This window comes from Oncorhynchus mykiss, chromosome 13, assembly GCF_057628025.1.
Source record: "Oncorhynchus mykiss isolate SJ-2025 chromosome 13, ASM5762802v1, whole genome shotgun sequence".
NCBI lineage: Eukaryota > Metazoa > Chordata > Actinopteri > Salmoniformes > Salmonidae > Oncorhynchus > Oncorhynchus mykiss.
The window spans coordinates 54592828-54618654 of NC_143034.1; the positions used below are offsets into that span (position 1 = coordinate 54592828).

General features: G+C 46.7%; 1 protein-coding gene across 26 annotated transcripts; it reads left to right on the top strand.

Moving 5' to 3' along the window:
• The first annotated feature begins 435 nt into the window (after window positions 1–435).
• On the top strand, window positions 436–25271 carry LOC110485192 (nucleosome-remodeling factor subunit BPTF). Of its 26 annotated transcripts, XR_005035567.2 has the most exons (32): window positions 469–1222; window positions 2951–3773; window positions 4754–4974; window positions 7576–7749; window positions 7913–8089; window positions 9722–9925; window positions 10176–10324; window positions 10622–10980; window positions 11134–11265; window positions 11596–11725; window positions 11864–11999; window positions 12141–12455; window positions 12667–14512; window positions 14723–14847; window positions 14965–15093; window positions 15380–15530; window positions 15712–15835; window positions 16167–16380; window positions 16947–17117; window positions 17880–18022; window positions 18202–18331; window positions 18612–18853; window positions 18957–19209; window positions 19348–20542; window positions 20748–20973; window positions 21170–21444; window positions 21551–21739; window positions 21838–22030; window positions 22264–22348; window positions 22638–22824; window positions 23355–23461; window positions 24394–25271. XR_005035567.2 is itself a non-coding variant. In XM_036941256.2 (31 exons), exons 1-31 carry the CDS (start codon window positions 745–747, stop codon window positions 24428–24430), a joined length of 9213 nt encoding a protein of 3070 aa, XP_036797151.2. In that variant the 5' UTR covers window positions 436–744; the 3' UTR covers window positions 24431–25271. The 26 variants fall into 26 exon arrangements, 23 of the variants coding, with proteins under 23 accessions (XP_036797151.2, XP_090052881.1, XP_036797157.2 ...); XM_036941256.2 differs by lacking the exon at window positions 23355–23461 and having other exon boundaries at window positions 436–1222; XM_090196755.1 differs by lacking the exon at window positions 23355–23461 and having other exon boundaries at window positions 436–1222; window positions 12144–12455.
• The last annotated feature ends 556 nt before the right edge of the window (window positions 25272–25827 follow it).

Here is a 25827-nt window from a genome sequence, read left to right on the forward strand (position 1 = left end):
TAATTGTGGTGGAAGATAAGATTGATCATCACCCCTTTTAAATTAAACATAAAAAAATGTATTATCAATACTTTTGTATTTACCAATGCATACCCTGGCAGAATACATGTAAAAAAATTACTTCACCTCTATGACTCTAGGAGTAAAATCATGAAGGGGTATGAAGGAACATGAAAAAGGAAGGAGTATGCTTGAATTGGCAAAATAATAATTGAACATTATAACTTGAGAAAATGTAGAAAATATCAACAAATGTTAGTTTAAAAAAATGAAACGCAAGACAGGAACAAGCTAGGTATCATATCTTTTTTCCCATTTATAGATATTCATAATACACTTTTGTAGCCTACTTGAGAAAACATAATTTCGGTCTTTTTATTTTTTGCAATTCGACAATAATTGCAAACTTCAGTTCAGAGTGCAATGACTCAATGTATATACAAATCCATTTGCCTGTTCGGGTCTACTGTACTGGAAGAACAGTTACCACGTGACTTCAGCACTGGGCCTTCGGTCTGTTTTCAGTAGTCGGAGAGGAAGAAAAATGGCGGCTGCGACCGATCAGAAGCTGGACGCCAGCCATTGGTTTTGAGCTTTCTCACGTAAACCGAGACCGGGGCTTTACGGGACTACCACTTTGGAATCTACGCAAATCAAGCTTTCTGACGGTACCCGTTTTTCTGGGTTCTGTGAAGGCTAAATAAACGCAGAAATTGAAATTGAAAATAATAGCTTTTATATATAATGAGGGGGAAAAGAGGCAGGCCGCCCAAAACCCTGCGGATGCAGGAGCCTTCATCAGAGCCGGAGCGTGGCTTGAGACCCAGGAGGGAGTTGAGGGCAAAGGGGAGAGGTAGTGCCGAGGTTGATTTTGAGAGTCCCAAGAGGGGAAATAACTCTTCATCGAGGGGCAGGAGGAAAGTGGGATCATCTCGCGGTAGGGGAAGAGGCAGAGGTGGTGGTGGCAGAGGTACTAGGGGCAGACGGTCAATAGCTAGATCTGTGGTTTATGATGATCATGAAAGTGATGAAGACGATGATGCTGTGAGTTTGAGATCTGAGGAGGACGAGTTGATAGAGGAAGAGACGATAACAGACGAGGAAGAAGAGGCCCTCAACGAGGAGTCAGACCCGCTTGAGGAAATACTCGAGGAGGATGATGATGCCAGCTACTGTACTGAAAGCAGCTTTCGGAGTCAGAGCACTCATGGCAGCACTCCGGGTAAAACTGCAATATTGATCAAGCTGCTTAGATAATGATGGAAAACAATGACATTGTAACTAATTATAATTTGTCTGGGCGTATTTTCCTATGCATTAGTTCTTATAGTACAGGAAGCTGTATTGTTCAAAATGGAGAATGCACTGACTGTGTATAAAAACAGGCCTAGTTTGAGTTCAAAATTGTTGATGATGGACTGAAAGCTTTGCATTTAGCGATATAGGTAGTGCACGGGAGCCGAATTGCACATTTTTGAATTCTGAAACATCTTTAACTAACAGTAGTGTGCAATATGTTATTATAATTGTGTTTGCTAGTTTTGGATCTGACTTGGTTATTGCAATAGCTAGGTAGTTATAACGTACCTTATCTAACGTTAGCAAGCTAGGCTAACAAGTTAATGCCTGAACCTGCTAAACAGCTGTAAATGGAGATTTATCATTTAGAAACTAAAATGACCAACAACATTATATTAACATTCCAGAGTAGGTAACATACACTAATAACTGGAATGTTTCGTATTATAAAACAACACTTGATGATGCATAATTTCCTTGCAGGAGAATAGCTACTTAGCATGCCTAGCTAACGTTAGCTAGTTAAATACTTTCTCAAATGTGTCGATACATTTAATGAGACTATTAATTAACTTGGGGTTTTTCTTTAACCCACTCTTACTTATCATTAGCTCTCATATCCAGCATATTTTCACAGCTGAGAAGCAGATGAGTTCTTCAAGCTAGCTAGTTAGCAATGTCATGGGCTTGTGCTCTTGTCCAGGAGGACCCAGCTAGCTTGCTAGTAATCCACATCAGCTCGAGCTAATGACAGGACAGGGTACCATGTGGCACATTGTTTTGAAAATAAGCGCCCTCAATTTCACCAGTTGTAACTATGCGAGGAGAAGAAGTTTCAGTGATGCAGCACAATAATGTTTTACATTCCCCAAAATACATAATGGAATTATTAATTTCAATGTTAAATTAATATCTGTACTATTTAATATCCATAATATGTTGTAAACTTTGAAAATTAAATGCAGAAGTTATTTTTGTTTCAACACACTTATGATGCACATTTTCTTACACAATAGATAGAAGTAACAATTTAGATTATATTAAAGTTCATTATTATTTGTGGAAAGTATGTTTGACAGTATCTTTTAAATTAATGTAAGAAAGATACAAAACATCTGTAGAATAGCAGAAAAGTAATGATTATGTTGCTGTTGCAAAACATTATCACAGTGTTTGGATTAGACCCATTTTAAGAAGTATTTTTTTACATTGAAGGGAATGTCCATTGTGTTAAATTGTTGTTCTTGACTGTCTCAATTGCAATAATATAACCCCTCTCAATTTTCTTGGTTCCTAGGTTTAATACCCTTGCCAACTTTGAGTTGGTGTAGTGTTTCACCAAGTCCAAGACTTGATTTGTTTAAAGCGGACCTGGCACCAATATAAAGAATCAAACATATTTCTGTGGCAGTAGATTTCAGAGACACTTGCAAACTCTCCTTTTACATGGCCAAGGCTAACATTTGTTCACTTGTGTAAATTCTGTCTTCAACTTGTTGCTTTGAATTTTCATTAATCGATGATTTAAGCCCTTGAGACAATGTCATTCTGCTTTGTCTGGGTTTTATGTATGATTTACGGAATGCAATTTCAGTTTTAGTTTGCCATAATCTATGTGATTTAAAGACTCTCACTGCTCTCTGTCTGGCAGGGCGGAAGAGGACGCGGGTGCACTGCCCTCGCTCGCCCATCTTTGAGGAAAAGGAGATCCCTCCTCTGGAGCTGCCCAGAACCTCTGAGGACCTCCTGGTGCCCAGCGAGGAACTGCTCAACGTGTCCTCCATCTATGAGGTCCTGCGCAACTTCAGCACGGTGCTGCGGCTCTCTCCCTTCCGCTTTGAGGACTTCTGTGCTGCGCTGGTAGGCCAGGAGCAGTGCACGCTGATGGCAGAGACCCACACAGCCCTGCTGAAGGCCATCCTGCGTGAGGAGGACACCTCCAACACCACGTTTGGTCCTGCTGACCTCAAGGACAGTGTCAACTCCACCCTCTACTTCATTGATGGCATGACGTGGCCCGAGGTGGTCCGTGCCTACTGCGAGAGCGACCAGGAGTACCACCATGTCCTGCTCTACCAGGAGGTGGAGGACTACCCCTACGGCCCTCTGGACAGTAAGATCAAGGTGCTGCAGTTCTTGGTGGATCAGTTCCTCACCACCAACATCGCCCGTGAGGAGTTAATGTCAGAGGGGGTGGTGCAGTATGATGACCACTGCAGGGTGTGCCACAGATTGGGGGACCTGCTGTGCTGTGAGACCTGCTCTGCCGTCTACCACCTGGAGTGTGTGAAGCCGCCTCTGGTAGAGGTGCCGGAGGACGAATGGCAGTGTGAAATCTGCGTGGCACACAAGGTACCCGGGGTCACAGACTGTGTGACAGAGATGCAGAAGAGCAAACCCTACATCCGCCAGGAGCCCATCGGCTATGACCGCCACCGGAGGCAATACTGGTTCCTAAACCGAAGAATAATTGTGTAAGTAATTACTGGCCCCCACCCCACTTCCCTTGTTTTTACTTCAACAATATTATGCACCATCTCCATACCATACTGAGTGATCTCACCTGAGTGATACATTGTATTTTGTGATGTAATCAGAGAGTGGATGTATGTCCTTGAGGTTCTTAAAAACAAGTTAATCGATTGCCTTCAGAATTACTTAGTTGTTTTTTCCAGTGCTGAATTGCTTGGTATAACATCAGTCATGTCTTGTGGATAGAATAATACACATTTTGTTGCTGAACACTATGTACACACAGATTGCCTGAGAGTGTTGATTTAAACTTGGAACATATATTTTTTTAACTTGAATTTTAGTAGCTGGATGTTGCTGGTAATCACCCATGTTCATGTAGAAGCAGCCTGGATTAAACATTTACTGCGTGTGAAAAATGTAGCTGATTTCAACGATGACTCAATCTGAAGAGTGGGATCTATCTGACAAGCTGTGTCCCAGAGGGATCATTAGTGGCGGTTTGAGACATCAGCCAGCGCAGTGAGGGTGCTGTGATTGTTAATTGTGCCCTTAGTTAGGGTGTAACTCCTGTGCTGTGATGCCATAGCCCCCCTGAGAGTTTGCTGAACTGCTGCTGGAGTATCCACTTCTTCATCATGTTGCCTCCTCCATTTGAACATATCTTCGCAATTGCTTGTAATTGGTCTCTCTTGCGAGAGGCAAACAAAAAGGAGTAAGGGGGCTGAAAAACAACATGCGTTCGAATTAAATTTAAGCTTATTGCCAATTTGCATTCAGTGTTGATTTTCCTTTGAAGTTAAGATATCTTTCTCTCGCGGGTTAACAATGCTTCATGCAGAATTATAGGCCGTACAATGATGCCATCTCATGATCTATTCATTAAGGTCCTTAAACCTGTTTTTATAAACAAACTAATTGTCAATTATATTCCATCTTATTTGTCACAACTCTAATAATGGTTGTTGACCTGTTATTCCAGTGAGGAAGACGGGGAGCATGATAAGAAGAAGATCTGGTACTACAGCACAAAGGTCCAGCTGGGAGAGCTGATAGAGTGTCTAGACAAGGAGTACTGGGAAAACGACCTGTGTGCCGTCCTCGAGGAGATGAGAGAGGAGGTGCACACTCACATGGACATCACAGAGGACCTCACCAACAAGGCCGCGGGCAACAACAAGGCCTTCCTCAAGGCAGCCAACGGTAAGGATGCTGGACGCTCTGAATCACTGTCTGTCACACTGAAGCATTTTTAGCTGGTCCATGGCTTCTATGCATTGTCAATATAGAAATGTCAACGACGACCCCTAGGCTACAGGCTACATGTTGTGTAGCTCCTGTGAGATTACATTCCAATACATCTTTGGTGAGGAGAGTACATTCTCCCTCGTGCTGAAGTATGATTAGGATGGTTGATGTATTAGAACTGTCAGAGGGCTGCAGGTAGCCTAGCGGTTAGAGCGCTGGGTCAGTAACTGAAAGGTCGCTGGTTAAAGTACCCGAGATGATAAGGTGAAAAATCTGTCTGCGCTCTTGAGCAAGGCACTTAACTCTCATTTGCTCCAGGGGTGCTGTACTACTATGGCTGACCCTGTAAAACAACACATTTCACTGCACCTGTCCAGTGTGTGACATTTAATAAGCATCAAACATCGTAGATGTTGCTATTCCCCTTTCTTTCTCAGCCTTTTTACTTATCATGCAAACAGCGGTTTTCTTATTTCCATCGAAGGGAGAAGGTTGGTTTTAAACCAGTGTCGGTTTCTCTGTGTGGCTACTCTACTCCTCGTTTGTTGTAGAGCCTTCCTTTGTTTGTCCATTTCCTGACCACTATATCTCATAGTTTACACAAACCAAGCTTTATATGGTAAGCTTGCTTGGTTCTAGTTGTACTGTTTTGGGATCAGTCTCCTCGATTGTTAGACAATGAGGACTTTCTTTGACAGATATTCCAAAGACAAGGTAGTCAACGCAGAGTCTTTTCTCTCCTGTCTCGTTCCACCTGTACCATCTGTAGTGATGAACTGGCCTTGCTGGTATTTTATCCTCTTCAGAAGCCCACTGCTTCATCCTCCCTCTGTGGATACTCCGGTATCTCTCCCTATGAAAACCTCAGTTATGAACCGTTGGCAGGTGGGGAATGGAGACTGATTTCATTTTTCGTCTTCTCCTGTGACCCAGGATACTTTCACAGGCATAATGCTTTCTGCTGGCTGTCCACATCTTTTTTTGTTAGATCTATATCCCTGATAGATTGGAATCTCTCTGTCTGCCTTTTATGGGGAGAGATTTTATACCATATCGTCATAGAACACATTATTGATCCACCACTCTCTTGCTTTTAGTGCTCAGACAGCAGTTTCATTAATGTCATCTCCGGAGCGTTGACCCACTGTCCCGTTTCAGGGAACAATAGTAGAGACAGCAAATCAGGAGTGACTCACTGACGTGGGTTCTAATGAGTTGTTCTTGGTTTTAGCTGCCAATGGCTAACTATATTGGTGTTTAACTGTGCTGGTGATCATACGTGATGTGACTTGGTTATTATTACCGGTCACAATCCGTTTCCACTCATTCTTCACACAGTCTCAAGTAGTGCTAGAAGGTGTATTAGCAATCTGTAAGATTGAGATGTTTGTGTGGTTTTCCTCTGAAGGTGAGTGACTGCTTCTATGAGAACTAGGATGGAAGGGGTTAACCTAGTGACAAGATGATCTTGACACTGTTACAAGCATTATAAATAGGCCTATGTTACTTTCCAGTTGCAATTTTACCAGCTGGTATTATATTGTTTCAAAATGTGTAGGAGAGCAATATTGGAAAGCAATTATGGTTTGACTCCATTATATTTGTAATGCCATACTGTAATAGAAAGGCATCATTTCAACAAACAGGCTAGGGCTAGTGAGCCAAACAACTCCATTCCTTTTCTTATTGTCTAGCATAGCTTCTCTGGTTGGCAATTAGCGACTTGACACATCCCCTTGTATTTTTTGTTGTTGTATTTTACCCCCTTTTTTCTCCCCAATTTCAATCTTGTCTCATCGCTGCAACTCCTCAACGGGCTTGGGGGGGAAAAGGTCGAGTCAGGCATCCTCCGAAACATGTCCCGTCAAACTGCACTTCTTAACACCCGGCCGCTTAACCCGGAAGCCAGCCGCACCAATGTGTTGGAGGAAACACTGTTCACCTGACAACCGAGGTCAGCCTGCAGGCACCCGGCCACCACAAGGAGTTGCTAGAGCGTGATGAGCCAAGTAAAGCCCCCCCGGCCAAACCCTCCCCTAACAAGGACGACGCTGGGCCAATTGTGTGCCGCCCTATTGGACTCCCAATTACGGCCTGTGATATGGCCCAGGAACGAATCAGGGTCTGTAGTGACGTCTCCAGCACTGCGATGCAGTGCCTTAGACTGCTGCGCCACTCGGGAGCCCCACATCCCCCTTGTTTTAATGCCTGAAAAAAAAAACATTACAGACGTACCATAATGTGGTAAACAGCATGTAGCCCTACTGATTTACATAATGTGGTAAACAGCATGTAGACCTACTGATTTACATAATGTGGTTAACAACATGTAGACCTACTGATTTACATAATAATGTGGTAAACAACGTGTAGACCAACTGATTTACATAATAATGTGGTAAACAACATGTAGCCCTACTGATTTACATAATATGATAAACAACATGTGGACCTACTGATTTACACAAGGTTGAAATGTCGTCTCCGGTCAAACAGAGCTAGCATGGTGTGTGGGTGTTGGCCATTTGCTTATCAGCTGTGTTGTTGTTTGTGTAGATGAGATCCTGGAGCGTGTGCAGGGCAGGCAGGAACGGCGAGCAGCGGAGCAGGCAGAGAAGACCACTACAGACACCACCAAGATAGAGGAAGAGACCCCCACACACTGCTCTCAACTACCAGACCATAGAGAGCTCCAAGACCCCGAGTATAAAGAGGAGGCAAGCTCACAAGGTAAGATTGTAGTTGCTCTTTTATGTGAGTTGTGTATTGCCTATGAAGTCCTTTTCTGGATGCATATTTCATGTAGCCTTTTGAGGATAGCTACAATGTTTTTGTTGATCTGGTGAGGCGGTTGTGTGTTAAAGATCCAGAGTGAGTCTTGTATGTTTCACAGCAGCTGTAGCTCCCCCTGCTGGAGAAGAGAACACCACCGTCCACCCCCCTAAGCCTGGCTCGTCCACCCAGGACGGCACTCTCCCTAAACATGAACCCCCTAAGCCTGCTGAGGTGTCCTGCTCTGCCGCCTCTGAAAGTGGGGAGGCCTCCATGGAGCCTGAGCAGGAGAGGCCAGGTACATGATGGAGAAAGCACCCAGCAATCCGCATCTCTCCTCCCAGCCTCTCCTCCTTGTCACACCTTGCTGTGGCTATGCATGTGTGCATCCATCATCATCGGTCTCGTGCTCTGGCAGTCTGAAAGCATCCTCCATACTGTAGTTGTGCTTAATGTGATGCGATTGCTGCCACTGGGTGCGTTGCTTTGGAGTCACTGCTACAGGCTTTTTGCTGCTGCTGCTTCTTGGCTTGATGATGATCTTCATGCTGGTTGGCTGCTCCTCAATGTGACCATTTGTTGATTTGATTATTGGCTGTGTTTGGTAGAAAGTCTACTAAAGAGTGCTCTTGGACCATTAAAGCTAAGTTATTTGAGGATGAGTGTGTCTTGAATGGCTGCAACATGGTTACACAGTATGCCTTTCTCTATCTACTGTCTACTAATTCAATACATAGATTACTAACAGAGGGAGTGGACTCTGTTTGGCAGCCTTCACTTAGTCACCCAGTCCAGAGTAATGAGTGTAACAGAGGGGGCTCTACTCTGCCACAGTACTGCTCACCTCAGTATCACTCATTAAACTGACCGCTGTTGCTGACTTACTGAGTTAATTATCCTTCAGGTATAAACATATTTTGTCTTAAGCATTTTCTTACTCCTTAAAGCACTCTGCTTTTCACATCTGCTTATGTAACGTTTAAATAGCCCATTATTGTATCCCTTTATTTCTGTGGTTTTCTTTTCCAAGAATTTGTCTTGGATATGATCGAGATCTGCCTGGTTATTTTCTTCCTTCAACAGATGCATTGTGCCTTTTTGCGGGATCTTGTGCTCTTGCCATCCATTTTGTGTTCCATTGTCTTTTGTAGTGTTCAGCATGCAAGGCTGAACAGTGCTCAGGAGGCTGTAAGTGTAGCCTGTTGTTATTCTAGTCACCTTGTTCATTGCTTACATGTTCTATTTTCTCAATGCATTCATTGTGTTATCCGGATCCTGATGCGGTGCATTGTCTGGTCCACACACTGTGAACTTGTTCTCAGATAATGGCGTTTCGGCATCCCTGGCAGGCAGCGCCCACCACCCTAAGTCTGTCACAACCAGCCTCTTATTCTCGCCCCAATTCATTGGGGAAATTGGCCTCCGTTCCTTTAGCGGAAACAAAAGGCTGGCTGCCTGCCTGAACCTTCCACCTGCTCCCTCAGCGCAGTATATACAGCAGGGCCATTTTAACCCGCAGCTCAGATACAATATCTTTCTTAATTTGGTTCTGCAGCCGCGTTGTGCACTGCTTGTGTTGTGTTGGACTGTGTTTTTAGCCTCATCTGTCAGCCTGGACTGCTGAAGTGCAAAGTCTTGCTCAGACACACTGATTAAGCATTTCCCTGGTGTTATGCTAATTGTGCATGATCATTAAGGTGAGGCAGGGAAGGCATCAAGCCAAAAGCATTCTGTTTTTTACAATTGTCGTGGATTACAGGTTTTACTTTTTAAGATGTTTATCCGTGTTTGCTCTGCATTGCCGTCATCATTTGCAATACTTTGTCAGTATAGACAGCTAGTGCCTGGTGATGCATGTTTTCACACAAAGGGGGCCTAAGGGGTTTGTGCTGCTCAGCTTTTCACTGTTCAATCCTCTCCTCCTCCCCAGATGATAAGCCTGAAGACTCAGAGTCCCATGGAGAGGAGGACCCCTCTGCCCAGTGCCAGCCTACTCCCCCACCACCACACCCTGTAGACGAGAACAGCAACAGCAGCCACCACGTCTCAGCGCCTGGGGTCCTCAGGAGGCCTGAAGAGCCAAACCTCGCTGACCGGTGCTCTCAGTCCTCCATCACCAGCCAGGACGACACGGGTACGCCGTTACCATACCATTCATCCACTCAGGCCTCTGGAGGCACTCTGTTACTGATGCATGCCCTGACTCATTCAACTGTCAAGGGCCTTGACTACCAAGTGACATTAGAGATACTGTTTGTATCTTTGAACATTGCCTCCGCTGTGCTGGTTTTTGGCCCAATTAATCATGAATCCTTTATTCATGATTGACTTCTCTCTTTTGATTAATCATCACTGATATTAATGATGTGTTCTGTTGCTCGCAGGTGAAGGCAAGGAGAGTGGGAATGGTGAGGGGTCAGCGTCTGGACAGACTAACAATCGCATAGTGACTCGTCTGCGTAACCCGGACAGCAAGCTGAGCCAGCAAAAGACCCAGGGAGATGGCAGCCCTACACCCAGGGACAGCAAGGAGGTGAGACACCAACCAGACACTGTTAACCTTCTGTCGTCTCTGTGGAATTTCTCCCACAGCCTAGTCTCTCACATTAGGAGAAGGCAGCCTTAGCAGGATCAAATGGATTGTCCTGTTATATTTTCAATCATCTAGACTGAAATCCAGTCCTCTGTTCCACATTGACTCACTTTATTACACAATGTTACACAATTCATTGATCTCCCAATTGCCAAATCCCTATGGATACGATGTCTCTCTTCTTAGCCATGTCTCTACTCAGCTCAGTAGAAATATCCCCTTGTGTCTCTCCATTAGACATCTCCTGCCAGCTCTGAGAGTGAAGTGGCTCTTCTGGGTACTGTGAGGAAAGACTTGACGGTGAAGGACAACCTGAACAACTTCTTCAAGCTGGGCCAGGAGGGCAAGTTCCGAGTCTACCACAACCAGTTCAGCACCAACACACTGGGCCTCAACAAGCACCAGCATCGTGAGGACCACGACAAGCGCCGCCACCTCTCCCATAAGTTCAGCCTAACCCCCGCCGGGGATTTCAAGTGGAACGGCTCCATCCACGGATCCAAGGTGCTGACCATCTCCACCCTGCGGCTCACCATCATCCAGCTGGAGACCAATGTCCCCGCCCCCTTCCTGCACCCAAACTGGGCCTCGCACAGGTACGCTCCAGAACAGACTACTTACTCTGACATAGGAAAGTGGGGTTCAGAACTGTTTCACACAATGGAGAAATGGAATATTATTGACTGATAAGGTCATGTGTGAAATCATGTTTTGCTGTATAGTGAGGTTGTGGGTTTGGGATTTTCCAGGACAAACTGGATTAAAGCGGTGCAGATGTGCAGTAAGGCTCGGGAGTTTGCCTTGGCGCTGGCCATCATGGAGTGTGCCATCAAACCAGTGGTCATGCTGCCTGTCTGGAAAGATGCGCTTGGACACACCAGGTAAGAGACATTAGTTGTGAATCAAAGGACTTAATTCATTGCTGAATTGAGTTTTGAGTCATAGTACATCGACCCAACTCATCCTGCTCTCTGCGGTCTAGTGTACAATGCTAAATTATATTGCTTCACTGCTCAGCTGATTATGAAGCATACTGTTCACCTCTCTTCAGTGCAGAGGTCTGTAGTGGTGTGGGCAGTGTATGCAGAGAAGCTGACGCTTTTCCCATGAGTGAGAGGAGGTTCATTGTTGAAGATAATGGAGCCCTGACTAAACAAGCCAGAGTCACCTTGCTGTTTTAATGTATTTTTTTCACTACCCCCCCCCTTCAGGCTCCATCGCATGACCTCCATGGAGCGGGAGGAGAAAGAGAAGGGGAAAAAGAGAGAGAAAAAACTGGAGGATGAAGAGACTATGCAGCAGGCCACCTGGGTGAAGTACACCATCCCCATCAAACACCAGGTAAATCTGGGTTCACTTTCCTCATAAGTCCTGTTTGGGCTTTTATGACTGCATGATGTCTGACAACATAATCATCCCATCTTTTGTATGCGATTGTGTAGTCTTTTATCTAACTGGTTCTTTCTCTCTGTGTGTAAGGTGTGGAAGCAGAAGGGGGAGGAGTACAGAGTAACTGGGTACGGGGGCTGGAGCTGGGTCAGTAAGACTCACGTCCATCGCTTTGTTCCCAGGCTACCAGGGAACACCAACGTCAACTACCGCAAAGCACTCGAAGGTAAGTGTTTCTTCTGTACACGTATTATCTCTGTCTTATCTCACTGATGATGATCAAGGGCACTCAAGCTGAAAATGTGGCTCCAGCTTGCCTCGGTATAAATTACGTGCTTCATGTGTTTTCATTTTAATCTCTCTACAGCAGCTAAAACTGGCAAAGAAAATGCAACATCCTGCCCGAACAAACGAAAATGTTTGCCCAAAGCACCAACGAGCGCGGAAACCCAGGCAAAAGGAGAGTCTACTCCAATTACTGAAGAAAAAGACCAGGAGGAAACCTCCACCATGGAGTCATCTGGGAGCACTTCACCAGGAGAGGGGCAGACTCTGAAAGAGAAGGAAGAAAAAAATATCACAGATGTGGAGGAGAAGAAAGATGATCAGGTGGAGGAGAAGACTGAGGACAAGATGGATGTTGACCCCAGTCCACCAGACACCTGTCTCAGTGAGGAAAAAGGTACAATGATATTAGTTTTCATCAATAAACAAAGAGGGTCTCCTGCTGTTTATCTGAATAAGACATTTTTATTAGATGACATTTGGTATTTTCCCCATTCCTACTATGATTGGCTGTGTTCTATATTTATCTGGTACTTAGCAGCTGTCTTTCAGGTCTCGGAGTTAGCATTTTTTGGCTAATATTATTCATTGAGTTCTCTCTCTTTTAGGTATAGTGGACAGCAAATGCCCCTCATTACTGACTGACCCTGCTGTGAAGGAGGAGCCCGGGGAGGAAGAAGAACCTAAGCAGGAGGACTCTGAGGCCAAGCCACCTGTCCGCCCCTTCAACTGGGATGTGGTGAACGTCAGCGAGGGCTTCCAGCTCCGTACGGCCTACAAGAAGAAGGTGAAGACGTCCAAGCTCGACGGGCTGCTGGAGCGCAGAGTGAAACAGTTCACCCTGGAGGAGAAGCAGAGGCTAGAGCGCCTCAAACAGCAGTCAGCCCTGGCCAAACACACAGTCTCCAAGGAGAAAGTTAACACAGGGACTCCCACCACCATCAAGGCTTCTACAGCAGACAAGTTAGCAGTGACACCGTGCACAAGTCTGAAAGCTGAGGGACAAGCAGACTCAGTAGTTAAAGACACAATTGTTAAAAGGCTTGACTTTGACCAGGAGCAGCCAGTGAAATTCCAGCCCTCAGGAGAGGCAGATAATCTGGACGTCAGATTAGGCTCCACCTGTAAACCCCAGGCAGCAGGAGCCACAGGCCCCAACCTCAACACCACAGGGTTGGCCAACCATGAGAGCAGCGTTCAGGGCAATGGTGGGGATGCGTTATCTCAAACAGAGCTGAATGGAGGCTCCCAGAAAAGCATAGACGTCAACAACAAAGTCAATTTGACATCTGTAGAACCGGCTTTAGGTGCGGCCAAACCTCCCAGAGCAGAAGTGATGATAGCAGGAGAAAACGGTAGGAAGCATGGTTATGAGGAGACAGAGCAAGGTAATGGACAGAGGGAGATAGAAAGCATGGACGTAGACCAAAGCGAACCACATTTAGTGCAGGTGAACGGGAAAGACGCTGTTGACACCAAGACTCCTGTAGACTCAAAGATGCACTCAGACCTGGCCAAAGAAGTGGACACCAAGGTCATGCTCCAGATGTTAGAGGGTGAGATCAAAACACTGCCCGTGAAGGAACCTGTCAAATCCATTATGAACGGTACTCTCTCTCAGGACGGGTTAAAGGTCAACAACACTGTGTTAGCCACCAGCCTAGCCCTGGAGGACGTAGAGAGAAAGGCTCGGACACCACAACCTGACTACTCCGTCACGTCGTCAATGTTAGGGCCGCCCACTGGTGTTCCCACGGTAAGCAACAGCACCAAGTCTGAGCCAATGGAGATTGGGCAAACGGCATCCAATAAGATCACCCCGTTTCCTATCCCCACTGCAGAGGAGTCCAGCTTGAGTAACAACACCACAGTGAACAGCAGTAGCAGTACTGAGGTGCTGAAGACCATCACCCAAGTTACCACAACCACTACTACCACCATGTCAACAGAGTCTCGCACGGTGCAGATGGCCAAGGTCTCCAGCAGCACTAAGCCTGCAGTGACGCCTGCTGCAGAGAGCAGTGCTGTATCCACCCTCACCACCATGACCAAGACCACCGTCACCAGGGTCAGCTCCCCGACCCTCGGGGCCGCCGTCTCCGAGGAGACCAAGACTGTTGTCACTGCAATGTTGACAGATGCCAAATCTGGCCCCTCAGGCTCTTCAGTCACCTCTATGACGGTCAGTAAGGAGTACTCCACCAGAGACCGTGTCCGGCTGCTAAAGTTCTCCCGCTCCAAGAAGACCCGCTCTGGCACGGCCCTCCCCTCTTACCGCAAGTTTGTCACCAAGAGTAGCAAGAAGAGCATCTTTGTACTGCCTAATGATGACCTGAAGAAGCTGGCGAGGAGAGGGGGCATCAGAGAGGTACCTATCTTCAACTACAACGCCAAGCCAGCACTGGACATCTGGCCTTATCCCTCCCCCAGACCCACCTTTGGAATCACGTGGAGGTTAGTCACGTAGTTGACCCTTAGCCATTAGGCTGCCATTGACGCAGTGGACCATCTCATATGCTGTGCACTGAAATGAAAACACAGAAAGACAACAAACAATACTTGGGCTAAAACCATTGAGAACATGGAACCATGTACATTTGTCCATATAGCTATTTGGTTAAAGGTTGTTTTGATAACACTCACTGACTTGGGTCTCCTATGCAGATACCGTCTCCAGACTGTGAAGTCTCTGGCGGGGGTCAGTCTGATGTTGCGGCTGCTCTGGGCCTGCCTGAGGTGGGATGACATGGCTGTCAAGCCCTCTCCTGCTGTAGGAACCACCCGCACAGGTGAGAGCACAGCAATCCTACCCTCCTCTCCCTCTTTCTGCCCTCATCCTCCCTGTCTCTCAATTTGAAGATGAGGCACCATTTCAAATGGACATATTTCCTTTCTGCTTTCCCCAGAATCCTCGGAGACGGCGATCACCACAACAGAGATCATCAAGCGGCGAGATGTGGGGCCGCACGGCATCCGGTCTGAATACTGCATCAGGAAGATCATCTGCCCAATTGGCGTTACCGAAGCTCCCAAAGGTAAAAGGATGAAACTGCATCCCAAATTGTCTTAGGATCACCCTGTCACAATCCTATAGTGGTCTCATTAATATTTGCTTTGGATTGCCTTGCTCAGCTTGCTCCTCACCTCTTCTAGTGTTCTCTCTCAAGTACCTGAGTAGGCAAATCCTTTGCAATATAAGTGAAAATATAGAGTTTGAGAAAGTTGTTTATCCCACAATACAAAGGATGACATTAATTGACAGATGTCGTCTTCCTCTTTACCTCATTCTCTACCTCATCCTTTCTCTGTCCTCCTGGGTAGAAACTCCCACTCCCCAGAGGAAAGGCCTGCGCTCCAGCGCTCTGAGGCCAAAGAAGCCTGAACCGGCCAAGCAGACTGGACCCATCATCTTAGAGACGTGGGTGGCCGAGGAGGAACTGGAGATCTGGGAGATCAGAGCCTTTTCAGAAAGGTGAGCAGGTGGACTGTCCTTAGCCTTGTTGCTGGGGCTGGAGAGAATAAGCTGCTGTACTGCTTGATATTATGTGACCTTTGAACCTATACTTCCCTCAAGATGTCTTGTTGTAACCCTGCCCAGGTCTGTTGTCATTGAATGTAGTATGACTAACTGACTTGTCCTCTTGTGGTCCCAGGGTAGAGAGAGAGAAGGCCCAGGCTGCAGACCAGGCTAAGGTTAGTAGAACGCTGAAGACAGCAGAGGAGGCCAAGGCCCAATTGGAGGCTCAGCTAAAGCACCAGAGATTGGCTGCTCAGCAGGTGGGAAGATCAGACAAGTTTCCACCTTGCACTATGGTGACACCTAGCCTCCCTACAATCCACCCCCCCCCAGCCCAAACCTGGGGGGCACAAACACTAAACACTGGGAGCTGGGACATTTCAAGGGCCTCTGTTTGGGTTGGTTTTGATCTGAATAATTGTCCTTTTAAACCATGTGCAATTACAAATGTGTATTGGAAGTTGTGTATTATTCAGAGGAGACTTGTTCACTCTGTACTCTCACTCTTTTACTCTGGTCTCCTCTTTCCAATGAGTTTGGTGTTTCTATGTGGTTTAGCATAGATTTAGCATCTGAACCTTTGCGTTGTAGAAACGGTTGGAGCAACAGAAGCCTGGTGCCTCCACCCCCACCAGCACCCCTACAACCTCAGCTTCTGGCACTCCGGCATCCCTGACCAGCCAGGTCACCCCGGGGACTAAACTGGTCCTGGCCACCAAGCTGGGGACACCTGTCACATTCCAGCAGAACAAGAACTTCCATCAGTCATTTACTTCCTGGGTCAAGCAGGGCCAGGGTAGTCCAGGTGAGTTTGGCGACGACTAGCTGCTCATACAAAATCATGGCGGTGGCTACTGTGGGGGTGTGTTTTAAGTTAATAGTGATTCTTGGTAGCAGTGTTGAAATATTATTTTTCATATTTCCATGTTTTTGGTCAGAAGGCATTTTCGTTCCCCATTCACTTTTTAGTGGTGGCCATTGAAGTTCACTCGTGGATGTCAAACTGTTACAACAACAACAGATAATTTTAGTGTTTGGATTCTTCTTTTTTCATTTCACCTATTTTGATAGATATTTACGGTATGTTGAATTGCCTTAATGGCCAGTGGTGTCCACTTCCTGTATCGGAAACCCAGTCAAGTGTGGGGCTGGGAAAGAGAATTCTAAAAACATTTAGAATAACTTTTGACTCCTAGAAAAAAGTTTCAGGCTCATAATCAGTTAATCAGTCCAAAAAGCATTATGCAATGGCTTTGTTTGAATCGAAGCTGGGGGGAAAACACCCCTTAGTGGACACCACTGCTATACACCCTGGCTGTTGTGGTTGCAATTGCACACGGTGTGTGACTGCAGGTGGGGTGTGTCTTGCAGCCTCCACTTGCTCACGGGCCACCGTGGCCAACAGCATGGTCACCACCTCTGGACAAACGTTCCAGATCTCTGCCAGCCCGGTGACCATGGCTGGCCAGGTCATCACCGCCAAGCTACCCATTCCGGCCAACAGCAAGATTGTTACGGTCAACATGCCAACCACACAAGGAGGTATGGATAACCTTGCCGTCTGTAAGGTTTTAGCCGGCATGATCGCATTGACCAGGCCTACCCCCACTCAGCAGGCCTACCCCCACTCAGCAGGCCTACCCCCACTCAGCAGGCCTACCCCCACTCAACAGGCCTACCCCCACTCAGCAGGCCTACCCCCACTCAGCAGGCCTACCCCCACTCAGCAGGCCTACCCCACTCAGCAGACCTACCCCAACTCAGCAAAAGCATGAACCATCTCACCCCAGTGGAACCTTTGAGGGGCTTTGAGGTGTTGCTTTTGGTTTTGAGTGTGCTGGCTGCCCTAATACGTAGAAAATGCCACTGATTTATACAAGAACATTCTAGGAAGGAGGACCCCTGGGATGCCCTGTCTTTCTCGCTCAGTAACAGACACAGTAATGGCTGTCCTGTCTGTCAGATTATTGATCCAATGGAAGCTTCCTTACGGTATCGTGGTTGGACTGCGTCCCAGACAGTCTCAACACAAAATACCTGTTCTGCTTGATCCATACAGTCTGTCCAGGTCATCTGCAAGAGGGGCAGGTGACATTTCTCCCACTGATGGCTGTGACTTGCCAGTATATTTGGAGATGTGATTCAACCTAGTATTTCTTTGACAAACTGAATTCCTAGTTCCATGAGCGTTTAACAAGGGCGTTTGACTTGTTGTAAATCTCATTATTGAGGTTCAACACCCTACTGTTGATCTACTTGTAGTGAGTTCACGCTACTTAATAACACAGTCCCTCTCCGTCACAGGTATGGTGCAAGTCCAGCAGAATGTCCTGGGCATTATTCCATCCAGTACCCCAGGCAACCAGCGGACCTACTCCTCATTCCAGAACCGCAGCGCCACCATCAACATCAGACCCAACACCTCCACCTCAACCACCACTCAGCCGGTAGAGAATAGACATCCTAACAGAGCTATCCCTCTCTCTCTCACATATTGTTGCTGTCTTTTTCCCTCTTATGCTCTCCCTTGCTCTTTCTTTGAGTTATAATCTTAATTGGAATGTGGTGAAATTAGCATAATCATGTGTACAGTATCATTTATTTGTGTTTTGTTTCTTTGGCCCAGGTAATTTCCACCGAAGCCCAGATCCGTCCGGGCATGACGGTGATCCGATCGCCCCTGCAGCAGGGCACCACCATGGGCAAAACCATCATCAGAACCCCCTTGATGATGCAACAAGGTATTCTACCAGCCAGTAGGTCTCTCCTCTGCCGCCTCCCAACCCGTGGCTGCATGGCTCTGCTCACTCCTCAGCATGCACATTAGACAGTCAGCGACATTGCTTTGTGTTGATATGTTTATACGTATTCATTTTATTCAGATGGAAACTGTATTGGTAGTCCTCCGATGTTAACTTTATGTATGACCTCCAGTCAATTCATTCATGATAAGTCACCTGATTTGTCTTGGGACTGTCCCATGCACTTTTCCTATTTAAGGCTACTTGTGTGTCTGCCTCACTGTCTGTCCTCTAGGCCAGCAGCAGGTGGTGACTCAGATCATCCGGGGCCAACCTGTCTCCACAGCAGTTTCCAGTGCCAGCCCTGTGCAGACCAGTGCAGGCCAGAGGATGCTGGGTGCCGCCCCGTCCCCCCGTCCTGTCACTCCTGCCACCGGGCAGTCCCCATCACCATCCACCCCCCAAGGCAGCCGACCACAGCAGGGCCAGGTCAAACTCACCCTGGCCCAGCTCACCCAGCTAACGCAGGGGGCACAGGTGAGGAGCCACCTGCTCTCTTTTACACCTACTTTCACACATACTCTCACACTCCTGTTGGATGTATTCTCTGTGTGTTTCTATGTTTGACTGTGTGTTCCAGGGAGGGAACCAGGGTCTCACAGTAGTAATCCAGGGACAGGGACAGACCACAGGCCAGCTGCAGGTCATCCCCCAGGGGGTGACAGTCATCCCAGGGCCTGGGCAGCAGCTCATGCAGGCTGCCATGCCCAACGGCCAGGTGCAGCGCTTCCTCTTCACCCCAGGGGTAACAGCCCCTGTCCCCAACCCCGCCACCACGGCCAGTGCTGCTGTCACCCCTGTCACAGCCACCACAACAACACCCTCAGGGCCAGGTATGAGGCCAGGCCACTTCAACAAGCATCGTACACAAGGCTTTGCAGAGTTGTGAATTAGAATGTTCATTTGGATTGGTCTCTAGTTTGTGTAGATGTGTTAATACTGTGCTGCTGTCTTTCTCTTCTCCGTTGCAGCACTGTCTCAGCCTCCAGTTCAGACTCCCGCCACCTCTCAAGCACCGGCACCACCAGTCCAGCCCCCTCAACAGGCTATCGCTCGTGTCCAGCCCCCTCAACAGGCTATCGCTCGTGTCCAGCCCCCTCAACAGGCTATCGCTCGTGTCCAGCCCCCTCAACAGGCTACCGCTCGTGTCCAGCCCCCTCAACAGGCTATCGCTAGTGTCCAGCCCCCTCAACAGGCTATCGCTCGTGTCCAGCCCCCTCAACAGGCTATCACTCGTGTCCAGCCCCCTCAACAGGCTATCGCTCGTGTCCAGCCCCCTCAACAGGCTATCGCTCGTGTCCAGCCCCCTCAACAGGCTATCGCTCGTGTCCAGCCCCCTCAACAGGCTATCGCTCGTGTCGAGCCCCCTCAACAGGCTATCGCTCGTGTCGAGCCCCCTCAACAGACTATCGCTCCAGTCCAGCCCCCTCAACAGGCTATCGCTCCAGTCCAGCCTCCTCAACAGGCTACCACTCCAGTCCAGCCCCCTGCCCTCGTTCCTGCCCCCCCTCCAGTGTCCACATATCAGACTCAACCCCCTCAGGCTCAAGTCCACATTCCCCTCCAGTCCCCCACTGCCTTACCCATCCAGCAGATAGCCCAGATCCCAACCTCTCCACAACCGGTCCATATGAAGACTCTCTCGGTCTCCCCCTCCGTCACCCAGGCCACAGTGAGGCCCATCCAGGCCCATGCTCAACTCCAGCCCCAGGTTACGGCTCAGATCAGGCCCCAGCAGCAGCTGCAGCTCCACCACCAACCCCAGCTGATCACAGTGCCGGGGCTGCAGCAGCAAGTCCAGGTGCTGGGCACCATCCAGACCCACGTGGCGGCCCAGCTCCAGGCCCAGCAGGGTGGGGCGGTGCCCCAGCAGATCAAGCTGCAGCTGCCTATTCAGATCCAGCAGGCAGGAGGCCAGGTGCAGGCCCACCAGATTCAGAACGTGGTGACCATCCAGACAGCCAGCATGCAGGACCACCTGCAGAGGATCCAGCAGCTCAGAGAGCAGCAGCAGAAGAAGAAGCAGCAGGAGGCCAAAAGGGAGCAGAGCCTGCAGGCCTCCAGCGACATCATCCAGAAACAGGTGGTGATGAAGCAGAATGCTGTGATAGAAAATCTGAAACAGAGGAAGACCATGACTCCAGCAGAGCGGGAGGAGAACCAGAGGTATGGCTGTCATTATTCACAGACATGACCCTTACAAAACAACATTAATATGAATTACAGTACATGTTTTATCTATTTGTCAGTTCCAAAACCTTATTATGCTTAATCCTACCAACAATCGCCAACTATTTTGTGTTAGTTATATTTTGTCTGATTCCATGATGAGTCTGACAAGCCCTCCCTTCCTCTAACCCCTGCTGAGCAGAATAATCGTCTGCAACCAGGTTATGAAGTTCATTCTGGACAAGATCGACAAGGACGAGAAGCAGGCGGCTAAGAAGAGGAAGAAGGAGGAGTCTGTGGAGCAGAAACGCAGCAAGCAGAATGCCACCAAGCTCTCGGCTCTGCTCTTCAAGCACAAAGAGCAGCTCAAGGCTGAGATCCTGAAGAAGAGGGCTCTACTGGACAAGGAGCTGCAGCTGGAGGTTCAGGTCAGTGCCATAGTCACCTCTGTATCATAGGCCACTGTATTGTAGTGCTCCAGTAGGGTGTAGAAGTGTGATATTGGATGTGTTGAGAAATATTGCGGCCACTGCCCAGGAATTCCTTACATTGTGATACCAACTCTCTGCTTCCTTTCCCCTGTCTCTTTCCCCTTCCTTTCCCCTATGTCGTTCTCTCTCTCAGGAGGAGCTGAGGAGGGACATCAGCAGGCTGAGGAAGGAGAAGGAGAAGGCCCAAGCTGCAGCCTCTCAGGCAGCCGCTGCCGCAGCCCAGGTAGCCTCATCCCTCTCCCCCACCATGGCCTCGCCCTCCTCCGCCCACAAACGCAAGAGGGACGACGAAAGGGACTCGTCCTCCGCCAAGCCCAAGAAGAAGAAGATGATATCCACTACCTCAAAGGATCACAAGAAGGAAGTCAAGCTGTACTGTGTCTGTAAAACGCCCTATGACGAGGCCAAGTAAGATACGGATGCACCATATCGGGTTCCCATTGAAACACTGAACATGTAACTGAACTGTAGCATGTATGTCAAAGACGTTGAACTTAAGTCCACATGGTTTCAGGTTCTACATTGGGTGCGACCTGTGCTCCAACTGGTTCCACGGTGCGTGTGTGGGCATCACGGAGAAGGAGGCCAAGAAGATGGACGACTACGTCTGTAATGGCTGCAAGCAGGGCCAGGACTCACAGGACTCAGAGGGCACCACGGAGGAGCTGTACTGCATCTGCCGGACGCCATATGATGAAACACAGTATGATAACACAATACTAATAAGGTTATAGCTTGGGTGAACTGAATGTTATAGGTCCAAATATCCCTGACCTGTACTTCCCATGTTTTTTCTCCCAGGTTTTACATTGGCTGCGACCGTTGCCAGAACTGGTACCACGGGCGCTGTGTGGGCATTCTGCAGAGTGAGGCCACCCACATAGACGAGTACGTGTGCCCGCAGTGTCAATCCACGGAGGACGCCATGACCGTCCTCACACCGTTAACCGACAAGGACTACGAGGGTTTAAGAAGAATCCTGCGCTCCTTACAGGTATGAAAGCCTGTGGTCTCCTCTTCAGTGTCTCTACTGATGATGCATTTGATATGGATATGGCCAGAGTTGGGAGTCACATCATGTACCCTGTCTTGAATAAATGAAATGACTAAATGAAACAACGTTGCATTGCAGGACCAGTGTTCTGGTCTGGGGCACTACATTCTCAACATACTTCAGTATACCTCACTGTTGTAAATCTAGTGAAACATCTATTGTTCTGTTAACAGGCTCACAAAATGGCGTGGCCGTTCCTTGAACCAGTAGATCCCAACGATGCTCCTGATTATTATGGCGTTATAAAGGAACCGATGGGTAAGGGCAAGGGCAGATCTCTAAATCACTGTAATGTAATGTGTAATGTAATGTGAATAGACTGTCGCTATTATTTCACATCAAATTTTATTGGTCACATACACATGGTTAGCAGATATTAATGCGAGTGTGGCGAAATGCTTGTGAGAAAAAACATTGTAATCTTTAATGTGTTGGAAAGTAGACACAAAATGTGTACTTGGCTAGTGTTTATGTTGATAGTTTAGAAAATATAATAATTGACCAACACATTTACCTTTGCTCACCCTTCTCTATGTTTCATCCCCAGACCTTTCCACAATGGAAGACAGATTACAGAAACGGTATTACAACAAGCTCACTGAGTTTGTGGCGGACATGACCAAAGTCTTTGACAACTGCCGCTACTACAACCCCAACGACTCCCCCTTCTTTCAGTGTGCCGAAGTTCTGGAGTCATTCTTTGTACAGAAGCTCAAAGGTTTCAAAGCTAGCAGGTAAGTTTAGAGCTCTCATGACTCCCAAGGCTCTTCAGAGGCCCTGTCATTAAGTCTCCTGTTACAAAACACTCCCTCTGTCATGCTCCTCTGCTTTCCATGGTCTCATCTGACATTAGGGCATGGCTAATGGCTTTTCAGTCATATAATGTTCATGACACTCCATGTGACTTTGATTGAATCTGCTTTTGAGAATTTCCCACGAACACCCTTTTTAATCTTTTTCATTAAACCATGCATCCGTGTCATGCTAGTTAGCCTCATGCACTCTCTGGGCATGTCCGTTTGTGTTGTAGTAGCCTGACTTTGGCTGTGGTCTTCCCCACAGACCTGGCTGTGGTTTGTGGGATGCAGAGTCTTACCAAAGCCTACAGGGCTGACTTCAGCTCAGACATCCTCTCTGCAATAGTTTTCAGTAGAGCTTCATTAATGTTTGTTCCATCTCTATGTCATGCATCACCTTGCATTGTGTGTCTTTCACCTGTACCGCATGCATTTGATTTATGCCACTCATTCTCTCTTTCTTGCAGATTGTGATGTCATAAGTCTGACGTTATAGCTGGAGTCTGAGCTGGATGCTGGGGTCTCTAGTAGTGAATCATGGAACTTGCTGTTTCATAAACAGTGGAAATTCTGTGTGATTATTTAAGATTTAAAGAAATAAACACACAAACACACACAAGTGTTCTATCAGTGAAACAAACCATGCTTAAAAGTACATTTACAAGTATAGAAGCCAAATTCCAAAGATGCCTTCCTGTGACAATCACAAAATGGCAGCCATGTTGACACTTACAAATCAAGTTATCAAGGGATATGCTTTTTCTCTATTATTTTGGTAATTTTACCATTTAAAATCGTATCAATTATCAGCAAGATAAGTGTCAGGGAAGCTTTTACTTAGAAATGTGTAAATAAGCATCACCCAGAAATGCATTTTGTATTAGTAGTTAGTTATTCTTGGAGAGGGAGATATAAAAACAACATTTGTGACCACATGTAAAGCTGTATATTTTATTATTATATATTTATCAAATTAAGCCTCTCTTAATTCATGGCCTTCTTTCAGCTGATTTAAATATCATGCATTCGTAATGAATGGGCATGATTTTAATATAGTGCACAGGTTTTGTAGGTAAATTATAGCTTAACTACTGGTTGATTTATTATTTGGATGTTTTAAATTTAGTGATTTAAAAAAATAAGATTGATATTGTATGGTTTTTAATCCTTTTGTGAAGGATTATTTTATGGTTAAAACAAAGAGAGCCTATGGTCAGAGGAATTTATATAGACTTGAAATAATAAATAAAATGTCACGGCTTAAGTAAATTGGACCCCATGCCTTACTGCATGAAGGTACCTCGGGATGTAGACGTGAAGCACCATTTTCATTGACTAAGTCATTCCCAATGAATTAGACCAACATGGCTGCTCTATCTCCTTCCTGACCCCATGGCATCCATTATTTGTATCATTGTTTTGTTTTTTTGTTCATGTCAGTATGTTTAAACTATTCATAAAAATGTTTAAAGATTCTCAACTGTTCCCCTTTTCCACATTCTATAGGTCTCATAACAACAAACTACAGACTTCGACCTCTTAGTATATACCACATATGTGAACAACAAAAAATTGCACTCTGCGAGAATTGGGTTAAATTCTGAACAATTAATCCATGTTGGGACCTGGCTCCTGTGCTTTGTGACCTCCACTCCTCTCCCTCCTCCTGGCCCCACTACGCAGCCCCCAAAGGAAGACTCTCCCTGTAAGACCAGCAGCGCTGCTCCCACAGAACTGTCAGGTGGAGCTGCTGCCTGCCCACCTCTGCCACATGGACATTTGACAAGGAGTTAAAATGGAGGGTTTGAATAAAGGCATTTCTGAAAAAGGTTACCTTGAAGAAAATACTTTCTTTGGAGATCTCACGTTTCCTTGTTTGTTCTTCTTGATTTGATTCTTTGTTACCCCTCTAGCCAGTTGAAGAAATTAAGAAAAGCTTACGCTTCCATGGCCATGCCCATAAAAATAAAAAACATTTGACGCCTGTTTGAACGTTGAAAAATGTTGAGCTGAGTTGCACTCAGTGTATCAGATTGCACAGGGACACTTAGGTGTGTCTATACCCTTTCAATCACTTTATTAGAGGTGGCGTGAAAGATACATCTCATTGGGAAGGACTTGCTTGAGTTTGGACCGACTGGCTTTCTGGACACTAACAGTTTGAGTTTCAGTCAAGCTATGCTGAAAGGAATAAAGTATTTGGTATTAATTGCCCAGCAGTAATGACACTGCTAAGGATAAAAACACAATGTATTTGAAGGTATCCTGCCCTGTTTGTAAAACTTGTCAGATTTAGATTTTTTGTTTTTGTATTACAGCTGAAGAGATTGATGTATATGAAACATAATAAATGGAGAAGACTGAGATCTCTTCCACTACTGAAAGTGTTGGCATATGCTTTTGTGAAATAAATTGCTTTAGCTATATGAAAATATTTTTCCCTAAAGCTTTTACAGTACATTCAAAGTATTCAGGCCCCCTTCACTTTTTCCACATTACAGCCTAAATCTAAATTAAATAGTTGTTTCCCCTCGACACACAATACCCCATAATGACAAGGTAAAAACAGGTTTTAAGGAATTTTAACAAATGTATAAAGAAAAATATTAAAATAATAATCCCCATTTACATAAGTATTCAGACCCTTTACTCAGTCCTTTTTGAAGCACCTTTTGGCAGCGATTACAACCTTGGCTCTTCTTGGGTATGACGCTTCTAGCTTGGCACACCTGTATTTGGGGAGTTTCTGGAGATCCTCGAGCTCTGTCAGGTTGGATGGGGTGGCGTCGCTGCACAGCTATTTTCAGGTCTCCAGAGATGTTCGATTGGGTTCAAGTCCGAGCTCTGGCTGGGCCACTCAAGGACATTCAGAGCCACTCCTGCGTTGTCTTGACTGTGTGCTTAGAGTCGTCCAGTTGGAAGGTGAACCTTTGCCTCAGT